Consider the following 17290-nt stretch of genomic DNA (forward strand, 5'->3'; position numbering starts at 1 on the left):
ATGCGTTTAAACTTTAGTATTGCAGAAGACTCTTGAGAATATCATTGATAGCCAAGAAAACCAACAAATAGATCTTTAAACAAATCAACCCAAGAGGTACAAATGAACATGCTCCGAACACATTATGCTAACACCTAGCTATCTAAAAAAATCTACAATACTGGACAGAAGGAAGAAAATAGAAGAAGAGGATTATCAGCAGCTAGGTGAATGGACTCTTTACAACAATACTGAGTACACCATTGGAAGAACTAAAAGACAGTGTTGCAGTCAATCATAATGGAGAAAATTGATATATGTGGTTGCTAAGAGCTGGTATTGGCTTGATGGCCCATAATCCATCAAAAACTGCTGCTGCTTTAGTATTTCTGCAGCTATATAAAATATCAAGATGCTTCAGAAATGCAATCTTGTTATTCTTACAACTATATTATTATTATTTGGACATTTAACAGTTATGTTGTAACTTTAAAAAAGGGTCTGACAACATAATTACATTAACTTTCATTCTGTTATTTTCACCACCTTTCCATAAACTATCAAGATCATATTGAACTTTATTTCTGCCTGCTGAGTAGTTGCTATTTTATCCAATATTGCATTGTCTGCACATCTGATAAGCTGTCTCTTTATTCAAACCATTGATAGAAATGTTAAAAAGCACATGACCCAATATGAATTTTTAACGACCAGCTCACATACCTCAATCAACTTTAATAATATAGGATGATGAGCATTCTCCATATAGAACTTTTAAGCCTACTATGCATCTACTTATCATACTCTGAAGTACACTATGAGATGTAGTGCTTTGCTAACTCCTGTTTTGATATCAATATTATTATATCTACATCATTCCTACTAAGAAAGTTACAGATTAAAACATGAGCTAAGTTTAGTCTGGCAAGTCTTAATAAATCTCTGCTGACTTCTACTCATTACTGTACTGTTTTGAAGTTTATAGACTGAACTCTCTAGAATCTTCCCTGTTATTGATGTAAGACTGATTTTTACATAGTTTAGAAGTATAACTAGAAGGTGAACTTGGCTCACAATTCCACAGAGTATTAGGGAAATGAAAGTTGGCCTTTGCTTTACATTGGTATTTCCACATTTTCAACTATCCCACTCTCTTACTCATATTAAATCCTGTTGCAGTTTTGTAACATTAGGAAAGCATACAGAAACATTAAGCAAACTTACTTTTATCTGTGTTATGCTTTGTACCAAACCTGATATACTATTTGAGAATAATGAGTTAAATGGACAAATAAACAGGCAAAAAGCTGCATATATTTATGATTGTTGTTACTAAGCTACCGTAAGTTAATGTTATTTAATGAAGAGTCTTTGATAGGTTTTTAAAAGACCAAAGATTCAGCATAGCATTAGAATGGAATGGGTAAATTGCTCTTTTACTCACCTTTAATCAGAGTAAAAGAAATCTGAAATTCAATAAATATCCAAAGAAAATAGGATTTTGCAGATATTTACAATATATTTTTCCAACCCTCATTTATCAGTTCTCTTAGGCATGATCCACTTAAATGTTTTTTTAGATGGTGTAATCATAAAGCAACAATTATTTCTTGAAAACATGCTGCCTTAAAGGAATCAAACCTCTTGTCTTATTCTTTTGTTGTTGTTGTTAGTTGCGAAGTCGTGTCCGACCCATCGCGACCCTATGGACAATGTTCCTCCAGGCCTTCCTGTCCTCTACCATCTTCTGGAGTCCATCTAAGCTCACGCCTACTGTTTCAGTGACTCCATCCAACCACCTCATTCTCTGTCGTCCCCTTCTTCTATTGCCCTCAATCTTTCCCAGCATTAGGCTCTTCTCCAGTGAGTCCTTCCTTCTCATTAGGTGGCCAAAGTATTTGAGTTTTAGCTTCAGGATCTGGCCTTCTAAAGAGCAGTCAGGGTTGATCTCCTCTAGGACTGACCGGTTTGATCGCCTTGCAGTCCAAGGGACTCGCAGGAGTCTTCTCCAGCACCATAGCTCAAAGGCTTCAATTCTTTGGCGCTCAGCCTTTCTTATGGTCCAGCTTTCACTGCCATACATTGCAACTGGGAAGACCATAGCCTTGACTATACGCACTTTTGTTGACAGGGTGATGTCTCTGCTTTTTAGTGTGCTGTCTAGATTTGCCATGGCTTTCCTCCCCAGGAGCAAGCGTCTTTTAATTTCTTGGCTACAGTCCCCATCTGCAGTGATCTTGGAGCCCAGGAAAACAAAATCTGTCACTACCTCCATTTCTTCCCCATCTATTTGCCAGGAATTGAGAGGGCCAGAGGCCATGATCTTGGTTTTCTTAATGTTAAGTTTCAACCCAAGTTTTGCACTCTCCTTCTTCACCCGCAACAAGAGGCTCTTTAGTTCTTCTTCACTTTCTGCCATTAGAGTGGTATCATCTGCGTATCTTAGGTTGTTGATATTTCTTCCAGCAATCTTAATTCCAACTTTTGATTCATCTAGCCCTGCCTTTCTCATGATGTGCTCTGCATATAAGTTAAATAGGCAGGGTGACAGTATACAGCCTTGCCGGACTCCTTTCCCAATTTTGAACCAATCAGTGGTTCCGTGTCCAGTTCTCACTGTTGCTTCTTGACCCGCATATAGGTTTCTCAAGAGACAAATAAGATGGTCTGGTACTCCCATCTCTTTAAGAACTTGCCACAGTTTGTTATGATCCACACAATCAAAGGCTTTAGCATAGTCAATGAAGCAGAAGTAGATGTTTTTCTGGAACTCCCTAGCTTTCTCCATGATCCAGCGTATGTTAGCAGTCTTATTCTTAGGTGTACATTATGAAGAACATCACTTCCGATGTAATATGCACAGATGTCTTGCAGTCTTTTTTTTAAAAAAACATTGTAACACGAGACAATAAGCCAGTGAAAGTGTGCTATGGGATTCAATATTAAATGTGCTGTATGTTAAATGAGATTCATTATTGCACAATCTATTGAGATAGACAAATATTATCTAAAACATTTATGCAACTAAAAGTGTTGGGAAAAATACAATTAACTGCAAATCAAACATATATAGATAGCATTGTATTATGAGAAAGAGTAAGACGTTTACTTTTCTATTTTATCTCACCTCACAAGGTAAATTGTTTCCTCCAATTTCTGCAAAAGATATACCAAATTTTTCATCACAAAGAATATTCTCAGCAACATGAATATTTGGTGTCAACACAGCAAACTCATTCTTTCTGGATTCAGAGGAAAGGCAAAGTTGGTAGGAATAAGGCAATGTCCCTTCTTCAAAATTGGAAGGAAATATTGCACCAGTCTTGGTATGTGGGACTGGACCAAAACATTGTAGGAATCTAGGATTCCCTGACTGCTGGAGTTTCATCACAAGAGCCAGAATCACTGTGAAGAGGAATAAGAATGAAATCACAGCTATGGTCAATATCAAATAGAATTGTAGGTCAGACTGATACTCTGAATTGCTCAACTGGGTTTTCATTTTTGGAAGGGCTTCTTGGAAGTTCTCAGCAAACACCAAGTTCAGAGTGACAGAGGCTGAGAGAGGGGGCTGCCCATTGTCCTTCACCACAATTACAAGTTTCTGTTTAACCGCATCCTTGTCTAGAAAAGTTCTTGCTGTCCTGATCTCACCCGTATGGGAGCCAACAGTGAAGAGGGCCGGTTCTGTGGCTTGGATCAGCTGGTAGGAGAGCCAGGCGTTGTGTCCGGAATCAGCATCCACGGCCACCACTTTTGTTACCAGATAATCTGCCTCGGCTGAACGAGGGACCATCTCAAAGAAGGCAGAGTCCTTGGAGTCTGGTGAAGGGGACAGGATTTGAGGGCTGTTATCATTCCGATCCAGGATAAACACCCTGACTGTGACATTGCTGCTGAGAGAGGGACTCCCGCCATCTTGGGCCTTCACCTGCAGCTGGAATTCCCTGAACTGCTCATAGTCAAAGGACCGCTGGGCGTAGATGGTGCCAGCCTCAGGATGAATGGAGATATAGGAGGAGATGGGAAGTTCTTCAATGTTGCTGGCAAGGATTGAATATGTGATGTGTGAGTTTTGATCCACATCCAGATCAAAGGCTTGTATCTGGAAGATGGAGGCCCCAGAAGGATTGTTCTCTGGCACATAGATGCTGTAGGACGCTTTCTTAAAAACAGGGGCATTGTCATTGAGATCAGTGATGTGCAGCAAGATGTTTTTGTGTGTGCTCAGTGGGGGGGTTCCTTTGTCAATTGCTGTGATTGTAATATTATACTGAGATGCTTTTTCCCTATCCAGGAGTCTGTCTGTCTGGAGTGTGTAGTAATTGTTGGATGATGGAAGAATCTTGAATGGCAAATCATCTTGTAAATAACTAGTTATTTTTCCATTATCACCAGCATCTTTATCTTTAACATTTATAAGAGCAACTAAAGTTCCAGGCCTAGAATTTTCAGGAAGTGGGGTAAATAAGGAAACCACTGTTATCTCAGGGTAATTGTCATTCTCATCTACAATTTGTATTTGCACTTTACAGTGTGTTACTAATCCTCCACCATCTTTTGCTGCCACTGTGATAATATATTCTTTGGTTTCTTCAAAATCTAATGTTTTAATGAGAGTAATTATCCCTTTGGTTGGATCCATACTAAATTTTTCTTGGGCATTTGTTGGTATGTTGCTGAAATGATACCTGATTTGAGCATTTATGCCTTCATCATCATCAGAAGCAGAAGTATGGAGCACAGTGGTTCCAATAGGAGCATTTTCTGTCAGACTAACTCTATAAATCTCTTGAATAAAAATGGGGGGATTGTCATTGGCATCAGTAATGTTTATTAATATTTGCACTGTAGAACTTTTTCTAGGTTCACCTCCATCTATTGCTGTAAGAACCAGATATATAGATTCTTGACTTTCACGATCTAAAGGTTTCTGCAGGACTAAATCTGCAAATTTATGTCCATCTTGACTCTCTTCTATTTCCAAAATGAAATATGGATTGGAACTGAGCTGGTAATTCTGTAAAGAATTTATTCCAATATCGGCATCTTCAGCTCTTCCAAGAAGAAATCTGGTGCCTGGCAAAGTAACTTCACTTGTTTCCAAGTTGATATTGCCATTAAGGAACTGTGGAGCATTATCATTAATATCTTGAATTTTTACAGTTATATGGAAAATATTCAGAGGGTTTTCAATCACTATTTCAAAATTAACCAAGCAAAGTAGAATTTTACCACATATTTGTTCTCGGTCTAGCCTTTCATTTATATAGAGATTTCCATTTTCTGTACTGATTCCAAAATATTTCATATCATCCACCGAGGCTGCATGCACATTGCGTCTTGCCAGTTCTTTGTTACTCAGCCCCAGATCCTTAGCAAGATTTCCCACAATAGAGCCTTTTGTCATTTCCTCAGGTATTGTATAATGAATCTGCTCTGAAGCAGCCCAGTAAGGGAATGATAATTGCAAGAGAAGTAATACTTGCCTTCTGTATGCTCTTCCATTATTTTGCTTTCTTTCCATCTTGACCTCTCTCCACCACCTGGTTTGCTTCCTTTCAGATCAGATCAAATTTTCATCAGGAGGCAAGAAAATTCCATAGAAACGAACCATCTCATTTTTGTTGAAGAAATCTCATGCAGTTTCTTTTTTGGAAGCTTCAGTATCCTCTCTTTTCTCTCCCTCTTTTCTGTTTCCCCAGTCCACATAGTACTGGTGAAATAATCTTAGAGACAGAAGTCAGTTTTTACCAGTGTGTGCTGATGAGGTTGGTCAACAGCGTCACTGTGAGGCTCAGAAAGAGAACTGCAAGGAATAGTTCTTTTCTGCTTCTGACCAAACACAGTGCGAATATCATTATACTGCAGATTGCTTCTTAAGCGTTATATTTATAGTGGACTTGAGTGGATATTAAAAAACATTGTGATTATAATTTTGGAGTCAGTGCTTCTTTTCTTTTGCCCCAGTCAATGGTTTTCAAGGTAATTTCTTGCATTGTTTTTATAATCTTGGGGAAAACATAGTTATATGTGATATACTGAAAACAGCTTTATGGATGTGATATCAAGTTTGGTGTAGTGGTTAAGGCACCAGGCTAAGAAATCGTGAGGCCGTGAAAGGCACAAAGCCAGTTGAGTAATCTTAGGCCAGTCATTTTCTCTCAGCCTTAGAAAGGAGGCAATTTCAAGACACTTCCCAAAAAAAATCTTGCCAAGAAAATTTTTGTCCAGGAGCCTAACTCAAAGGCACACTCATCCTCAAATATTCAGTTCCCTGTACAGGGCCCTGAGTGGGGTGAACCGTGAGGACATTTGCATATGTTTTTTTCTATCAGATACATTTGAAGTCTTGGTCTTGGACTTCACTTACCTACTTGAGGAAAATTAGACCTTATTTTTCACTTTGTCTTGCATATCTTGGAAAGTTCAACAGTAGTTGCTGAGGCCAAATTGCAGGGGGATACAGGTCACAAAGTACAGACTTGTGAAGCCAAGTCAATAACATATAGAAGAAGATCTTGGTGTACTAGTGGATCATTACCTAAGTATAAGCCAGCAGTGTGCTGTAGCTGCCAAAAAAGCCAATGCAGTCCTAGGATGTGTCAACAGAGTGATAGTATCTAGATCACTAGTGCCCTTTGTACGGCACTAGTGAGGCCACCCTTGGAATACTGCATCCAGTTCTGGTCACCATGATAGAAAAGAAGATGTTGGGACCCTAGAAAGTATGCAAAGAAGAGCAACAGAGATGATAAGGAAGCTAGGGGCTAAATTGTACGAACAGTGGTTAAGGGAATTAGGTATATCTAACCTAATGAAGAAAAGGATTAGGAATCACATGAAAGTTGTCTTCTGGTACTTGAGGGAGGAGGGGGTTGACTTAGTCTGTCAGTAACCATTGGAAGATTATTAAAGAAAGATCCAACCTAGAACTAAGGAGAAATTTCCTGACAGAACAATTAATCACTGGAATGGCTTTCCTCCAGAAGTTATGGGTGCTCCATTATTGGAGGTTTTCAAGAAGAGACAATTGTTTGCCCAGAATGGGTCTCCTGCTCAAGCAGGAGGTTGGAATAGACCAGGGGGAGGCAACCTTGGCTCTTTTACAACTCGTGGACTTCAACTCGCAGAATCCCTGAGCCAGCCCTGGACTAGACGATCTCCAAGGTCCCTTCCAATCTTGTTTTTTTTAAATGTTCTGTATTTATGTTCTAAAATGAAAAGTTGACACAAGACGTGAGTAGAATAAATGTGATTATATTGAAGTGTTGTTATTCCTTTATAGTGCAATTAAAAATAAAAGAAGAGACAGCTGCTTAAAGTTGATTTAACTTTATTATTAAACATGTTTCTCTATGCCTGTCATTATCCTTAAGGTCTTCATGCTGCCTGGTTGTCCCGCCATCAACACAGACTAGCAACCAGTTTCGGATGGCAGGATGAATGGCAGTCACTGAACCCACCTGCCAGCCACTACAAATGTAACCTCCTGGCACTTTATTCTACTTTCAAACTAGTGTTTTCTGGTTCTGTTGCCTTAAGTTATTGCCTGTTGTGTTCCCCTTTTTTCAAGACCATCCCTGATGTAATTTCACAGAAGCACCTCCCTGCATTTTGTTTCCCTGAATAACATCTCTTACATGGTTTTGTTAGACCAAAATTATTGTTTATTGTCTTTGCCTTGTATGCAGAATTTTAGAATAATAGAATAGAGCTGGAAGGGACCTTGGAGGTCTTCTAGTCCAACCCCCCTGCTCAAGCAGGAGAACCTATACCACCTCAGACAGGTGAATGTCCAGTCTCTTCTTTAAAATCTCCAGCGATGGATCGCCTACGATTTCTGGGAGTAAGCTGTTCTACTGGTTGATTGTCCTCACTGTCAGGAAGTTTCTCCTTAATTCCAGCTTGCTTCTCTCTTTGATCAGTTTCCAACCATTGTTTCTTGTCCTTCCCTCTGGTGCTTTGGAGAATAATTTGATCCCCTCTTCTTTGTGGCAGCCCCTCAGATACTGGAATACTGCTATCATGTCTCCCCTATTTCTTCTTTTCTTTAGACTAGCCAAACCCAAGTCCTGCAGCCATTCTTCGTATGTATTAGTCTCCAGGCCTTTGATCATCTTAGTTGCTCTTCTCTGAAACTCAGCTTTTTAAAGTACATTCATTGTTATAACTGAGTATATGTAACTGAGAAAAGATAAAACGGTACAGTGGTGAATTTACTGAAAAAAAATCTCTTCTATATAAGACCTGTCCCAAAGAAAGTGATTGGGTGGTTGGGTGGGAACAACAGCAGAGCACTGTCCAATGGGAGGACTTTGCAAGCTGCTGCCCAGGCATTTCAGACACAACAGGATTGTCTGAAGCTGATTTAAAGTCAAGTTGGCCTGAGCACAAAATAGGAGCAAGTGAAAGAAATTATGTCGATATGCCCTGTGCCTTTGTGTCTCTGCAAAGTAGATTTCTGTTTTTAAAAATGTTTAAATTGCAATGATATAAAGACTTGTTACTGCTTTGGATTGCTGTATATAGGTGAGAGGAGGAACCTAATCCTTTCCATGCACCTTTTTAAAATTCACAAATAACTATGCAGTTTTTTGAAGGAAAAAAGGCATCCGTCTACAATGGAAGTGTTTTTTTTTAACAGCAGCTTTGCAGAGATAGGCAGGGTATGTCTGTAAATTTTTCTTTGGAAAAGGGCTGGAAGGAAGGTGCTTTTGGTTTTCCTCCTTGCAAAGTTGGAAACCACCTGCCCATTCAAAAGTGATAGGTATTGCAGTACAAAGCAGCAATCAGCTCCTCTCCAATGCTTTTAGCTGCATTCTAGATCAGTGTATCCCAATCTCAACAACTTTAGGGTGTTGTCTTGCTGGGGAATTATAGGAATTGATGTCCAAGCATCTTGTAGTTGCTCAGGAAATACTTGTCTATTCTAGACCACAGCTGATTGCTGGTGACAGCATATAGAGCTTTGGGACAGATGTTTCCTCTTAGGATGGTGGAATGAGGCCTTTTCTGCCCTCTCTATACTGTCTAAACAATCCAGAATACTGTGTTCTCTACTGGCTTTGTAGAGAAAATATGGCTGCAAAAATGCAAGATGCCTGCAGAAACAGGCTCCATGTAGTTTTAGAAAGGGCGAAAGACTACAAGCTGCTGGCGAGTCTCCAGGGGTATCAATATCTTCAGTGGAGCAAACCCCAAACCAACATTTTCAGGGACTGTATGTAAAGAATTGATGTGCAGAATCTTTGGAGGCCTAGTTGCATCCATCAGTTTGCAAGCATGTTTGACATACTATAAAGGCTGAATTTCCTAAGCTTGCCTAACTACTGTACAAACATGTTCTGGCAACAGCTTGTTCCAACTGTGTCCCAATCCACGAGTAAATCAGACTTGTAGATAGCAATATCAGTGTTAAGATACCAGTAGAATATTGAAGTTGGATGTTAAAGTAATTCTTCCCTTAGTCCTATCCTATCCGAGAGGAAAATCAAAGCCTACAGAATCTTTTTATTTCCCATTGCCTTAGAGGAAAATCAAGTGATTAGTCAGTTCTGTCTATGCATTTCTTTGTCTAGCATAATGTGTAAAATAAAGGTAAAGGTAAAGGTTCCCCCACACATGCGTGCTAGTCGTTTCCAACTCTAGGGGCCGGTGCTCATCTCCGTTTCAAAGCCGAAGAGCCAGCGCTTGTCCGAGGACGTCTCCGTGGTCATGTGGCTGGCATGTGTAAAATAGACAATACCAAAGTAATCCAGCAATTTTGTATCTATAATACTAGATTTTAATAGCCTTAAACATGTTTACCATGAACTTAATCTGTACAGTAAATTAAAAATTACAAGCAGGTCTGAAAGTTATGCAAAATAACGGAAGAAAATCTATACAGTTAAAAGTATCAATAAAGAACTATAATTCTAAAACCTACCAGCTGGTGTAAAATTTACTAACTTTTTTAATTAGCTTAAAATAACCAAACTAAATTGAACTCTTGATATACTGGGATGGTAACCAATCCAGTTAAAAATGTGTTAGTAAACATAACTTACAATAATAATATTACAATAATAATATTAAGTACTGAGATTAAATTATAAACATAGGATATTTCTAGCTCAATTAACACTTACTATATATTAATTCTGGTCGTATTTTATGTGCTGCTGCAAAGAATTTGTCTACATTAGTAGTAATAGTCCATTATTCAAAACTAATAAATTAATATAGAATGGATTTGTATGGCCTGGTACCCTTAGGAGTAATGGAGTCAATGAATGAGATATAGATATCTCTTTAGTATGTGCAATGGGGAAGTATATATTCCGTAATTTCTACTTGGCCGTCACCATGTGGACACAAATGATCAAGTTATTACAGTCACTCAATAGAAGCAGGATATGACTTGTAATGGAAACAGCAAATTTCAAACCAGCTTTCTGTAGGTTCAAAGATACAAGAGAGGACTCCAGTTTAGCAGTGAGAAAAGACCCTCTGGTTCATAACTATGGGCAATTAGTAGACAAGTACTGAATAGCACATCCTTGATTGTTTCATTCAAGGTTGTATTGGTATAAACAGGGAGGCGTGAACATAGGTTTCTAATGTCTTGATTAAGTGGAATATATCTGTCCACTTAAAAAGCAGTTCAATTAAGTAGTGATATAACCTGCAATATGTTTATGTTCCATTTTCACATATATAAATTTGTCTTTTGGGTAAGAAATCCCAGAATAGTTTTTCTCATTTCAACTGTGATATTGCTTCAAGGTATGTCCATGAGAAAGTGATATAAATTATATTAAATAAAAAGAATATTCCAAAAATGATTACATTTCTAGCAACTGCAGCAAATACAAGACACAAAGAAGTTTTATTTGAAATAAAACTACCAGTTGAAAAAGGGAATAACTATGATGTTATTATGTTTTAGCATGCAACATAAAGGATCAAATTCTATTCATTATGGTTGCAATTTGTACTTGGTTGCAATGTGTAAGTCTGGGGCTTATTAGACTTCCTTGGCTGTAGAAGTAATTTGTTACTTCACGGGAATTAAACAGTGAATTGGTGGCACATGTTATTGGCATTTTTCTGTTTTTCCTTTTTAACTTTAAATTGTAAGTCGCTTTCACAACTTCATCAGGAAATGTATTATAAATTAGGAAGTAAGGATAGAAGAGAATTGCTTTTAAAAAGTTGTGTTTTGCGCTCTTATATACCATTTGAAAGTGAGAGCAGATTTTTAGGAACAGCTCTAATTTGCTTTTTCACAGCTTAACTTTCAATAGTGCTCCTTCCACAGTGGTCAAAATAGATTAGTTCATACTTCAAATGTAACCATGGTACATTAATTTGTTCAGTGCAGAGGTGATTTGAGACAGGTAATAACCTAGTCTGTGCATTTGATAAAATGTAAAACCATATTATATGCTTCTTTTTAGTAAAAACGTTCATAACTAAATACCGACATATGCTGTTGGTCCACATTATATCTACTAAATAATTTATGTGTACCGATCGGAATGCCTGAAATGTTTTCTGCAAATTACTACAGTACTGCTGCTACCACAGCAACAGCTACTGGAGAAGCATAATATATTTCATTCACCAAAGAGCCTTGGTGGAGCAGTGGGCTAATGCCTCCTTAAGTAACACCAGCTGCCTGCAATTAGTGCAGGTTCGAGTCCCACCAGGCTCAAGGTTGACTCAGCCTTCCATCCTTCCGAGGTAGGTAAAATGAGGACCCAGATTGTTGGGGGCAATTAAGCTGACTTTGTAATAATGCCGCTTGGGGTGTGTGTGAAAGCCCTAATAAGCAGGCATATACATAGAATGAAGGCTACTGCTAAGCTTGTAAGCCGCCCTGAGTCTTCGGAGAAGGGCGGGATATAAATGGAATTAAAATTAAAATAAATAAATAAATAAATTATTCATATTTGAATGTTATTTTTTTCTCATTTAATTTGCTATTTCATTCAGGGCACTCACATGTTATTTGAGCTTTCCTTTCACTAAACTTGAAGCTTCTATTAAAAAACCTCAAAACTACAGTGATTTGATTTCACGTAAAAGTTTGACTTTCTTAACTATCTTATACCTATATGCACAAGTATGCATACAAAGTAGCAAAAATTATATTTTCGATTGGAAGGATACTATGCTTGCTCCAAAGTTTAATTCTGAAATAACACTCATTTATGAAAAGCATGTTAGAAGCTATTACAACTGTAGAGATTCTTCAGTACAATAAACCAATGAGGAAACAACAGGTGAAGGAACTGATACTGTAAAGTTGAAAGTATATACAAAATCATAGAATCAAACATTTATTGAGAATCTTTTAAAGGTCAGTTAGACTACAAAGTCAGTACTAATTAAAAAAAACTCACCGAATTAGTTTTCTCCATCTCAGAATTTGGAATATTGCTTGCACTGCTTGCCAAAAGCACATCATATTTTTGGTTGCATGAAATATAATCAGCAGTTTGAACTTTGGGAGTTGGAAAAGTAATTTCATGTATCGTGGACTCGGAGGATAGGCAGAGCTGATAGGAATAAGGAATAGTTCCTTCCTCATAATTTGGTGGGAATATAATGGCATTGCTGGAATGGGGAATGGGAGCAAAGCACGGGAGAAATTTCAGATTCCCCGACTGTCGGAGTTTCATCATAATGACTAGAGTTACAGTCAAGAGGAACAAAAAGGAGATCAAAGTTAAGGCCAGCACGAGGTAGAACTGGAGCTCAGACTGTTGCTCTGAATCAATGGTTTGGTTATTTATTTCTGGCAGTGCCTCTTGGAAGTTTTCAGCAAAAATCAGATTGAGACTGACTGTAGCAGACAGAGGGGGCTGCCCGTTATCCTTCACTAAGACCACCAGCTTCTGCTTCAGGGCGTCCCTTTCCAGAAACATCCGCAGTGTCCTGATTTCACCAGTGTGGGCACCAATTGTGAAGAGCCCCGGCTCAGTGGCTTGCAGTAGGTGATAGGAGAGCCAGGCATTGTGCCCAGAGTCGGCGTCCACAGCCACCACCTTTGTAACTAGGTACCCCATCTCTGCCGAGCGAGGCACCATCTCAAAGGAGGCCGAGCCCTCTGCTCCTGGAGAAGGATACAGAATTTGAGGGCTTTGGTCATTTTGGTCCAGGATGAACACCTTCAGTGTGGCATTGCTGCTGAGAGGTGGGGAGCCGCCATCTTCAGCCTTCACCTGTACCTCAAACTCTCTGAGTTGCTCATAGTCAAAAGACCTCTGAGAATAGAGGGTGCCACTTTCTGAGTTAATGGAGAGGTAAGACGGGAGAGGTAGTGCCTCTATTTTACTAGTCAGGATGGAGAAGGTGATCCTAGCGTTGCGACCAAGATCGGGGTCTACAGCTTTGATGCTGAAGATGGAGGAGCTAGCAGGATTGTTCTCTGCCACGTAGACACTGTATGAGGATTTCTCAAAGACAGGGGCATTATCGTTGATATCTGAAATCTCCAGTGAGATGGTTTTCTGTGTAGAAAGATGGGGCGTACCATTGTCTGTGGCTGTGATTGTAAGATTGTACCCTGGGGTGCTTTCTCTGTCTAAGGGACCATTCGTCAGCAGCTTATAATAATTATTAGCTGCTGATACTATTTTGAATGGGGAAGCATTCTCTAAATGGCAATTGACCTCCCCGTTATCCCCCGAATCTCTATCATTTGTATTGATGAGGGCTACCAATGTTCCTATTGGAGAGTTTTCAGGAATTTCTCTGGATGAGGAGGCAAGAATCACTTCTGGGGCATTGTCATTTACATCTAATAGCGTTATTTCAACATTACAGTGTGCTACTAATCCACCTCCATCCCTTGCTTCTACTGCTATGGTATACTTCTCTGTTTCCTCAAAATCTAGCTCTTCATGAACTGATATAAATCCCTGTTCTGAATCCAAGTCAAATTTCCGATGAGCATTATCAGCAATATTTCTGTAGAAATAGTTGATTTGGCCATTGAAACCTTCATCTTTGTCTGTGGCTTTGACTTGTATTACAGTAGATCCCTTTGGAGCATTCTCTTTGAGGCTGGCCATATAGAATTCGTGACTGAAGATGGGTGCATTGTCATTGGCATCAATGACCCTGATCCATATTTTGACTGTTCCAGTTCTTGTTGGATTACCACCATCAACAGATGTAAGTATTAAATTAATACTGCTTTCACTTTCACGATCTAACTGTTTCTTTAGCACTAATTTTGGATATTGTTTTCTATTTTCCACCTGTCTAAATTCAAGTATGAAATTCTCATTAATGCTTAGATGATAGTCCTGGAGGGAATTTGTTCCAATATCAGGATCTTCTGCTTGTTCAAGAAGAAATGTGGCTCCGGGTAAAGAGGATTCACTTATCTCTAACTTGATATCACCATTTAAGAAATGTGGTGCATTATCATTAATATCCTGGATCTCTACTGTTATATAAAAGATGTCCATGGGGTTTGCACTCACCACTTCAAAACTGATGGGGCAGACTGCAGTTTCCCCACAGATTTCCTCTCGGTCAATCCTGTCCTTTACATGCAGATTCCCATTTTCAGCATTAATGGAGAAGTATTGCTTTTTGCCTAAAGAAAGGATATGCAGGTTGCGATTTCCCACTTCTGCAGTACTCAGCTTCAGATCCTTGGCAAGATTCCCCACAACGGAACCCTTTCCCATTTCCTCTGGGATTGAATAGCGAACGTGCTCCGAGACAGTCTGGCAGACGAAAGACAATAAGAAGAGGAGACGTACTTGCCTTTTTACAGATCTGCTCTTTGCTTTGCTCCTGCCGTCCATCCCACCTGCGGTGAAAAGGGCTTTGTGCGATCCAGTAAGCTGAGGAGTTTAAATTCCCATTGGGAAGAAAGCAGCAAGAGGGTCCTGGGATTCTCCTGAGTTTTATCTACGTTGCAGGGATTTTCTTTTCTCTGCCATGGTCTTTGAGTGTCCCTCAGTCCTGCTCTTTGACTGCTCTGCGCTCGGTGACTGGATAGTCAGAAGGCAGGAAGCCCATCAGATTCCCAGCTGCTTTCTGGCAACTACGTTGGCCAACAGCGGCACTCTGAGTCTCCGATGCAGAACTGCAAGAAGCATCTTAAAGAAATAACTTTGCTTTTTTTCTATTTTGCTGATGAAGGACTGCTTCTATAGATTGTAATATCTGTTTCTTGTGTCTTTTTCAATATTAGAAGCAATAATTTATCTATCTGATAAAAAATTTCTGAAATCAAAAACTATGCACAGTTTTTTTAGTAGCGCTGGTAACTTTTTGTCAATCAATAATTGGGAGAACCCTTTATTAGTTTGTTCCACTGACAGAAAAGCAAAATGTTTTCAAGTTTCTGAATGCTCCAGAAAGGGAGCAAGAAGTGAGAAAAGGGGTTGCAATACAGTCCAAATCCACATTGTGTTGTAAGCCATACAGAGTCGCTTAGCCAATAAGATGGGCAGCATTTAAACTAAATCAATCAATCAATCAATCAATCACAGGCCAGATGGTTAAGCAGTTGAATGTCATTCCTTAGAAGGTAGTTGTAGACTAAATACAGAATCATTATTGTGTGCTGATAGTGCCAAATTATGGACACTTTTCAGGGAGAAGATTGTTCTGAAACTGGAAACTATTCTCTGGAATGGCATTTTGCTCTTAAAGTGGACTGAAAAATAACATAAATATCAGTATGTGGAAATCTTGTACCTTTTATATAAGAGCCTTGGTGGAGCAGTGGGCTAATGCCTCCTTAAGTAACACCAGCTGCCTGCAATTAGTGCAGGTTCGAGTCCCACCAGGCTCAAGGTTGACTCAGCCTTCCATCCTTCCGAGGTAGGTAAAATGAGGACCCAGATTGTTGGGGGCAATAAGCTGGCTTTGTAATAATGCCGCTTGCCCCCCCCCCCCGAAAGCCCTAATAAGCAGGCATATACATAGAATGAAGGCTATTGCTAAGCTTGTAAGCCGCCCTGAGTCTTCGGAGAAGGGCGGGATACAAATGGAATTAAAAATATATATATATATGGTCTATAATGATTTCATACTTTATAAACTGGTAATAAGTGCACAATATTCAGAGGCTGTAGTTAAGTAATAAGCATGCTGAGAGGTTTTTTTTTTTAAAAAAAGATCTTAACTGCCCAGAGTTGCTAGAAGCCAGATGGCATAAAAATCTAACTATTATCATCAATACAATAATAACAATAATTACCATTAAAGATAACTGCTGAAAACTAAAATTGATAAGAAAATGCAAGATAGTTAAAAGTGGGTCACAGGCAACGGAGACATGATAATTTCAAAAGTTATTGATAAATTGCAGCTTTTCATATGAGAGAAAAATACTGCATGGAGAATAATTGTGCTAACTGTATCTAATTCCCATTATTTAATTTTTGTAAGAAGCAAGTTTATATTTAATTTAATTTTGCTCTGGCTCTGCTTCTTGTTTGAAGTCTGCCCTGTGAACCACCTTCCAAAGGCTAAACATGGAGCTTGTCAGAAATGCTAGCACACCTTTGATTGAAGAGACGGGCTTCTGATATTTAATTCTTCATAGGTCATGCTACGAAAAAAAATTTGTCACAACTTTAGAAAGGGCACTTATGGTAGTGTAAGTGCCATCTGAATTAGGAGAAATTTTGCACAATGTCTTTTAATATCCTGCCGCAGCTTTGTCAGCTATTAATGTAACATTCTCATGGGTTGAGTACTGTATTAAGTTCCTAAATTTATTTAGTTACAGTACAAAATGGACAAGGAATATGTGTATAAATATCTGAATTTTCATTCTACATCTACCATGTAATGTAACATAACATCCAACTAACACAAAATCATAGGTTTGGAAGGGACCCTCAAGGTCTTCTAGTCCAACCTCCTGTCCAAGGCAGAAACCTTACAGTATACCATCCCTAATAAATAGTTGCCAAATCTTTTCTTGAAAAACTCCAACTCTGGGAGGCAAGTTGTTCTATTAATTAATTGTTCTCACTTGTCAGGTAATTTCTCCTCAGTTCCCAGTTGGGGCACGAAGGGAGGCTCAGCCAATCTCAATGTATACATGGTTGTACTTTGACAATAAAAGTTCATTCATTCATTCTTGTCCTGCCCTCAAGTGCTACGGAGAATAAATTGACTCCCCTCTTCTCTCTGACAACCCCTCATGTACCGGAAGAAAGCTGTTGTGCCACCCCTAAGCCTTCTCTTCCATGGGCTAGACCAGGGGTAGGTAACCTTGGCTCTTTTATGACTCATGGACTTCAACTCCCAGAATTCCTGAGCCGCCTGGCTCAGGAATTCT

General features: G+C 39.0%; 1 protein-coding gene across 6 annotated transcripts in view; it reads right to left on the reverse strand.

Annotated features, from left to right (window-relative positions):
- LOC308665430 (protocadherin gamma-C3-like) overlaps positions 1-17290 on the reverse strand; it is a gene marked incomplete at its 5' end in the record, with an annotated part of 208181 nt that overhangs the window by 100388 nt on the left and 90503 nt on the right. The window contains one exon of one of the 6 annotated variants that reach the window (XM_081323462.1): positions 12372-14768. The exons of 4 other annotated variants lie outside the window; for them this stretch is intronic. In XM_081323462.1, the coding sequence (XP_081179588.1) occupies positions 12372-14672 (2301 nt within the window). Of the gene's footprint in view, positions 1-3106; positions 5661-12371; positions 14769-17290 lie in introns of those variants that run through there. One more of the 6 variants, XM_081323461.1, reaches the window with a different exon arrangement.

This window comes from Vipera berus (genome assembly GCF_964194415.1).
Source record: "Vipera berus genome assembly, chromosome: 3".
NCBI lineage: Eukaryota > Metazoa > Chordata > Lepidosauria > Squamata > Viperidae > Vipera > Vipera berus.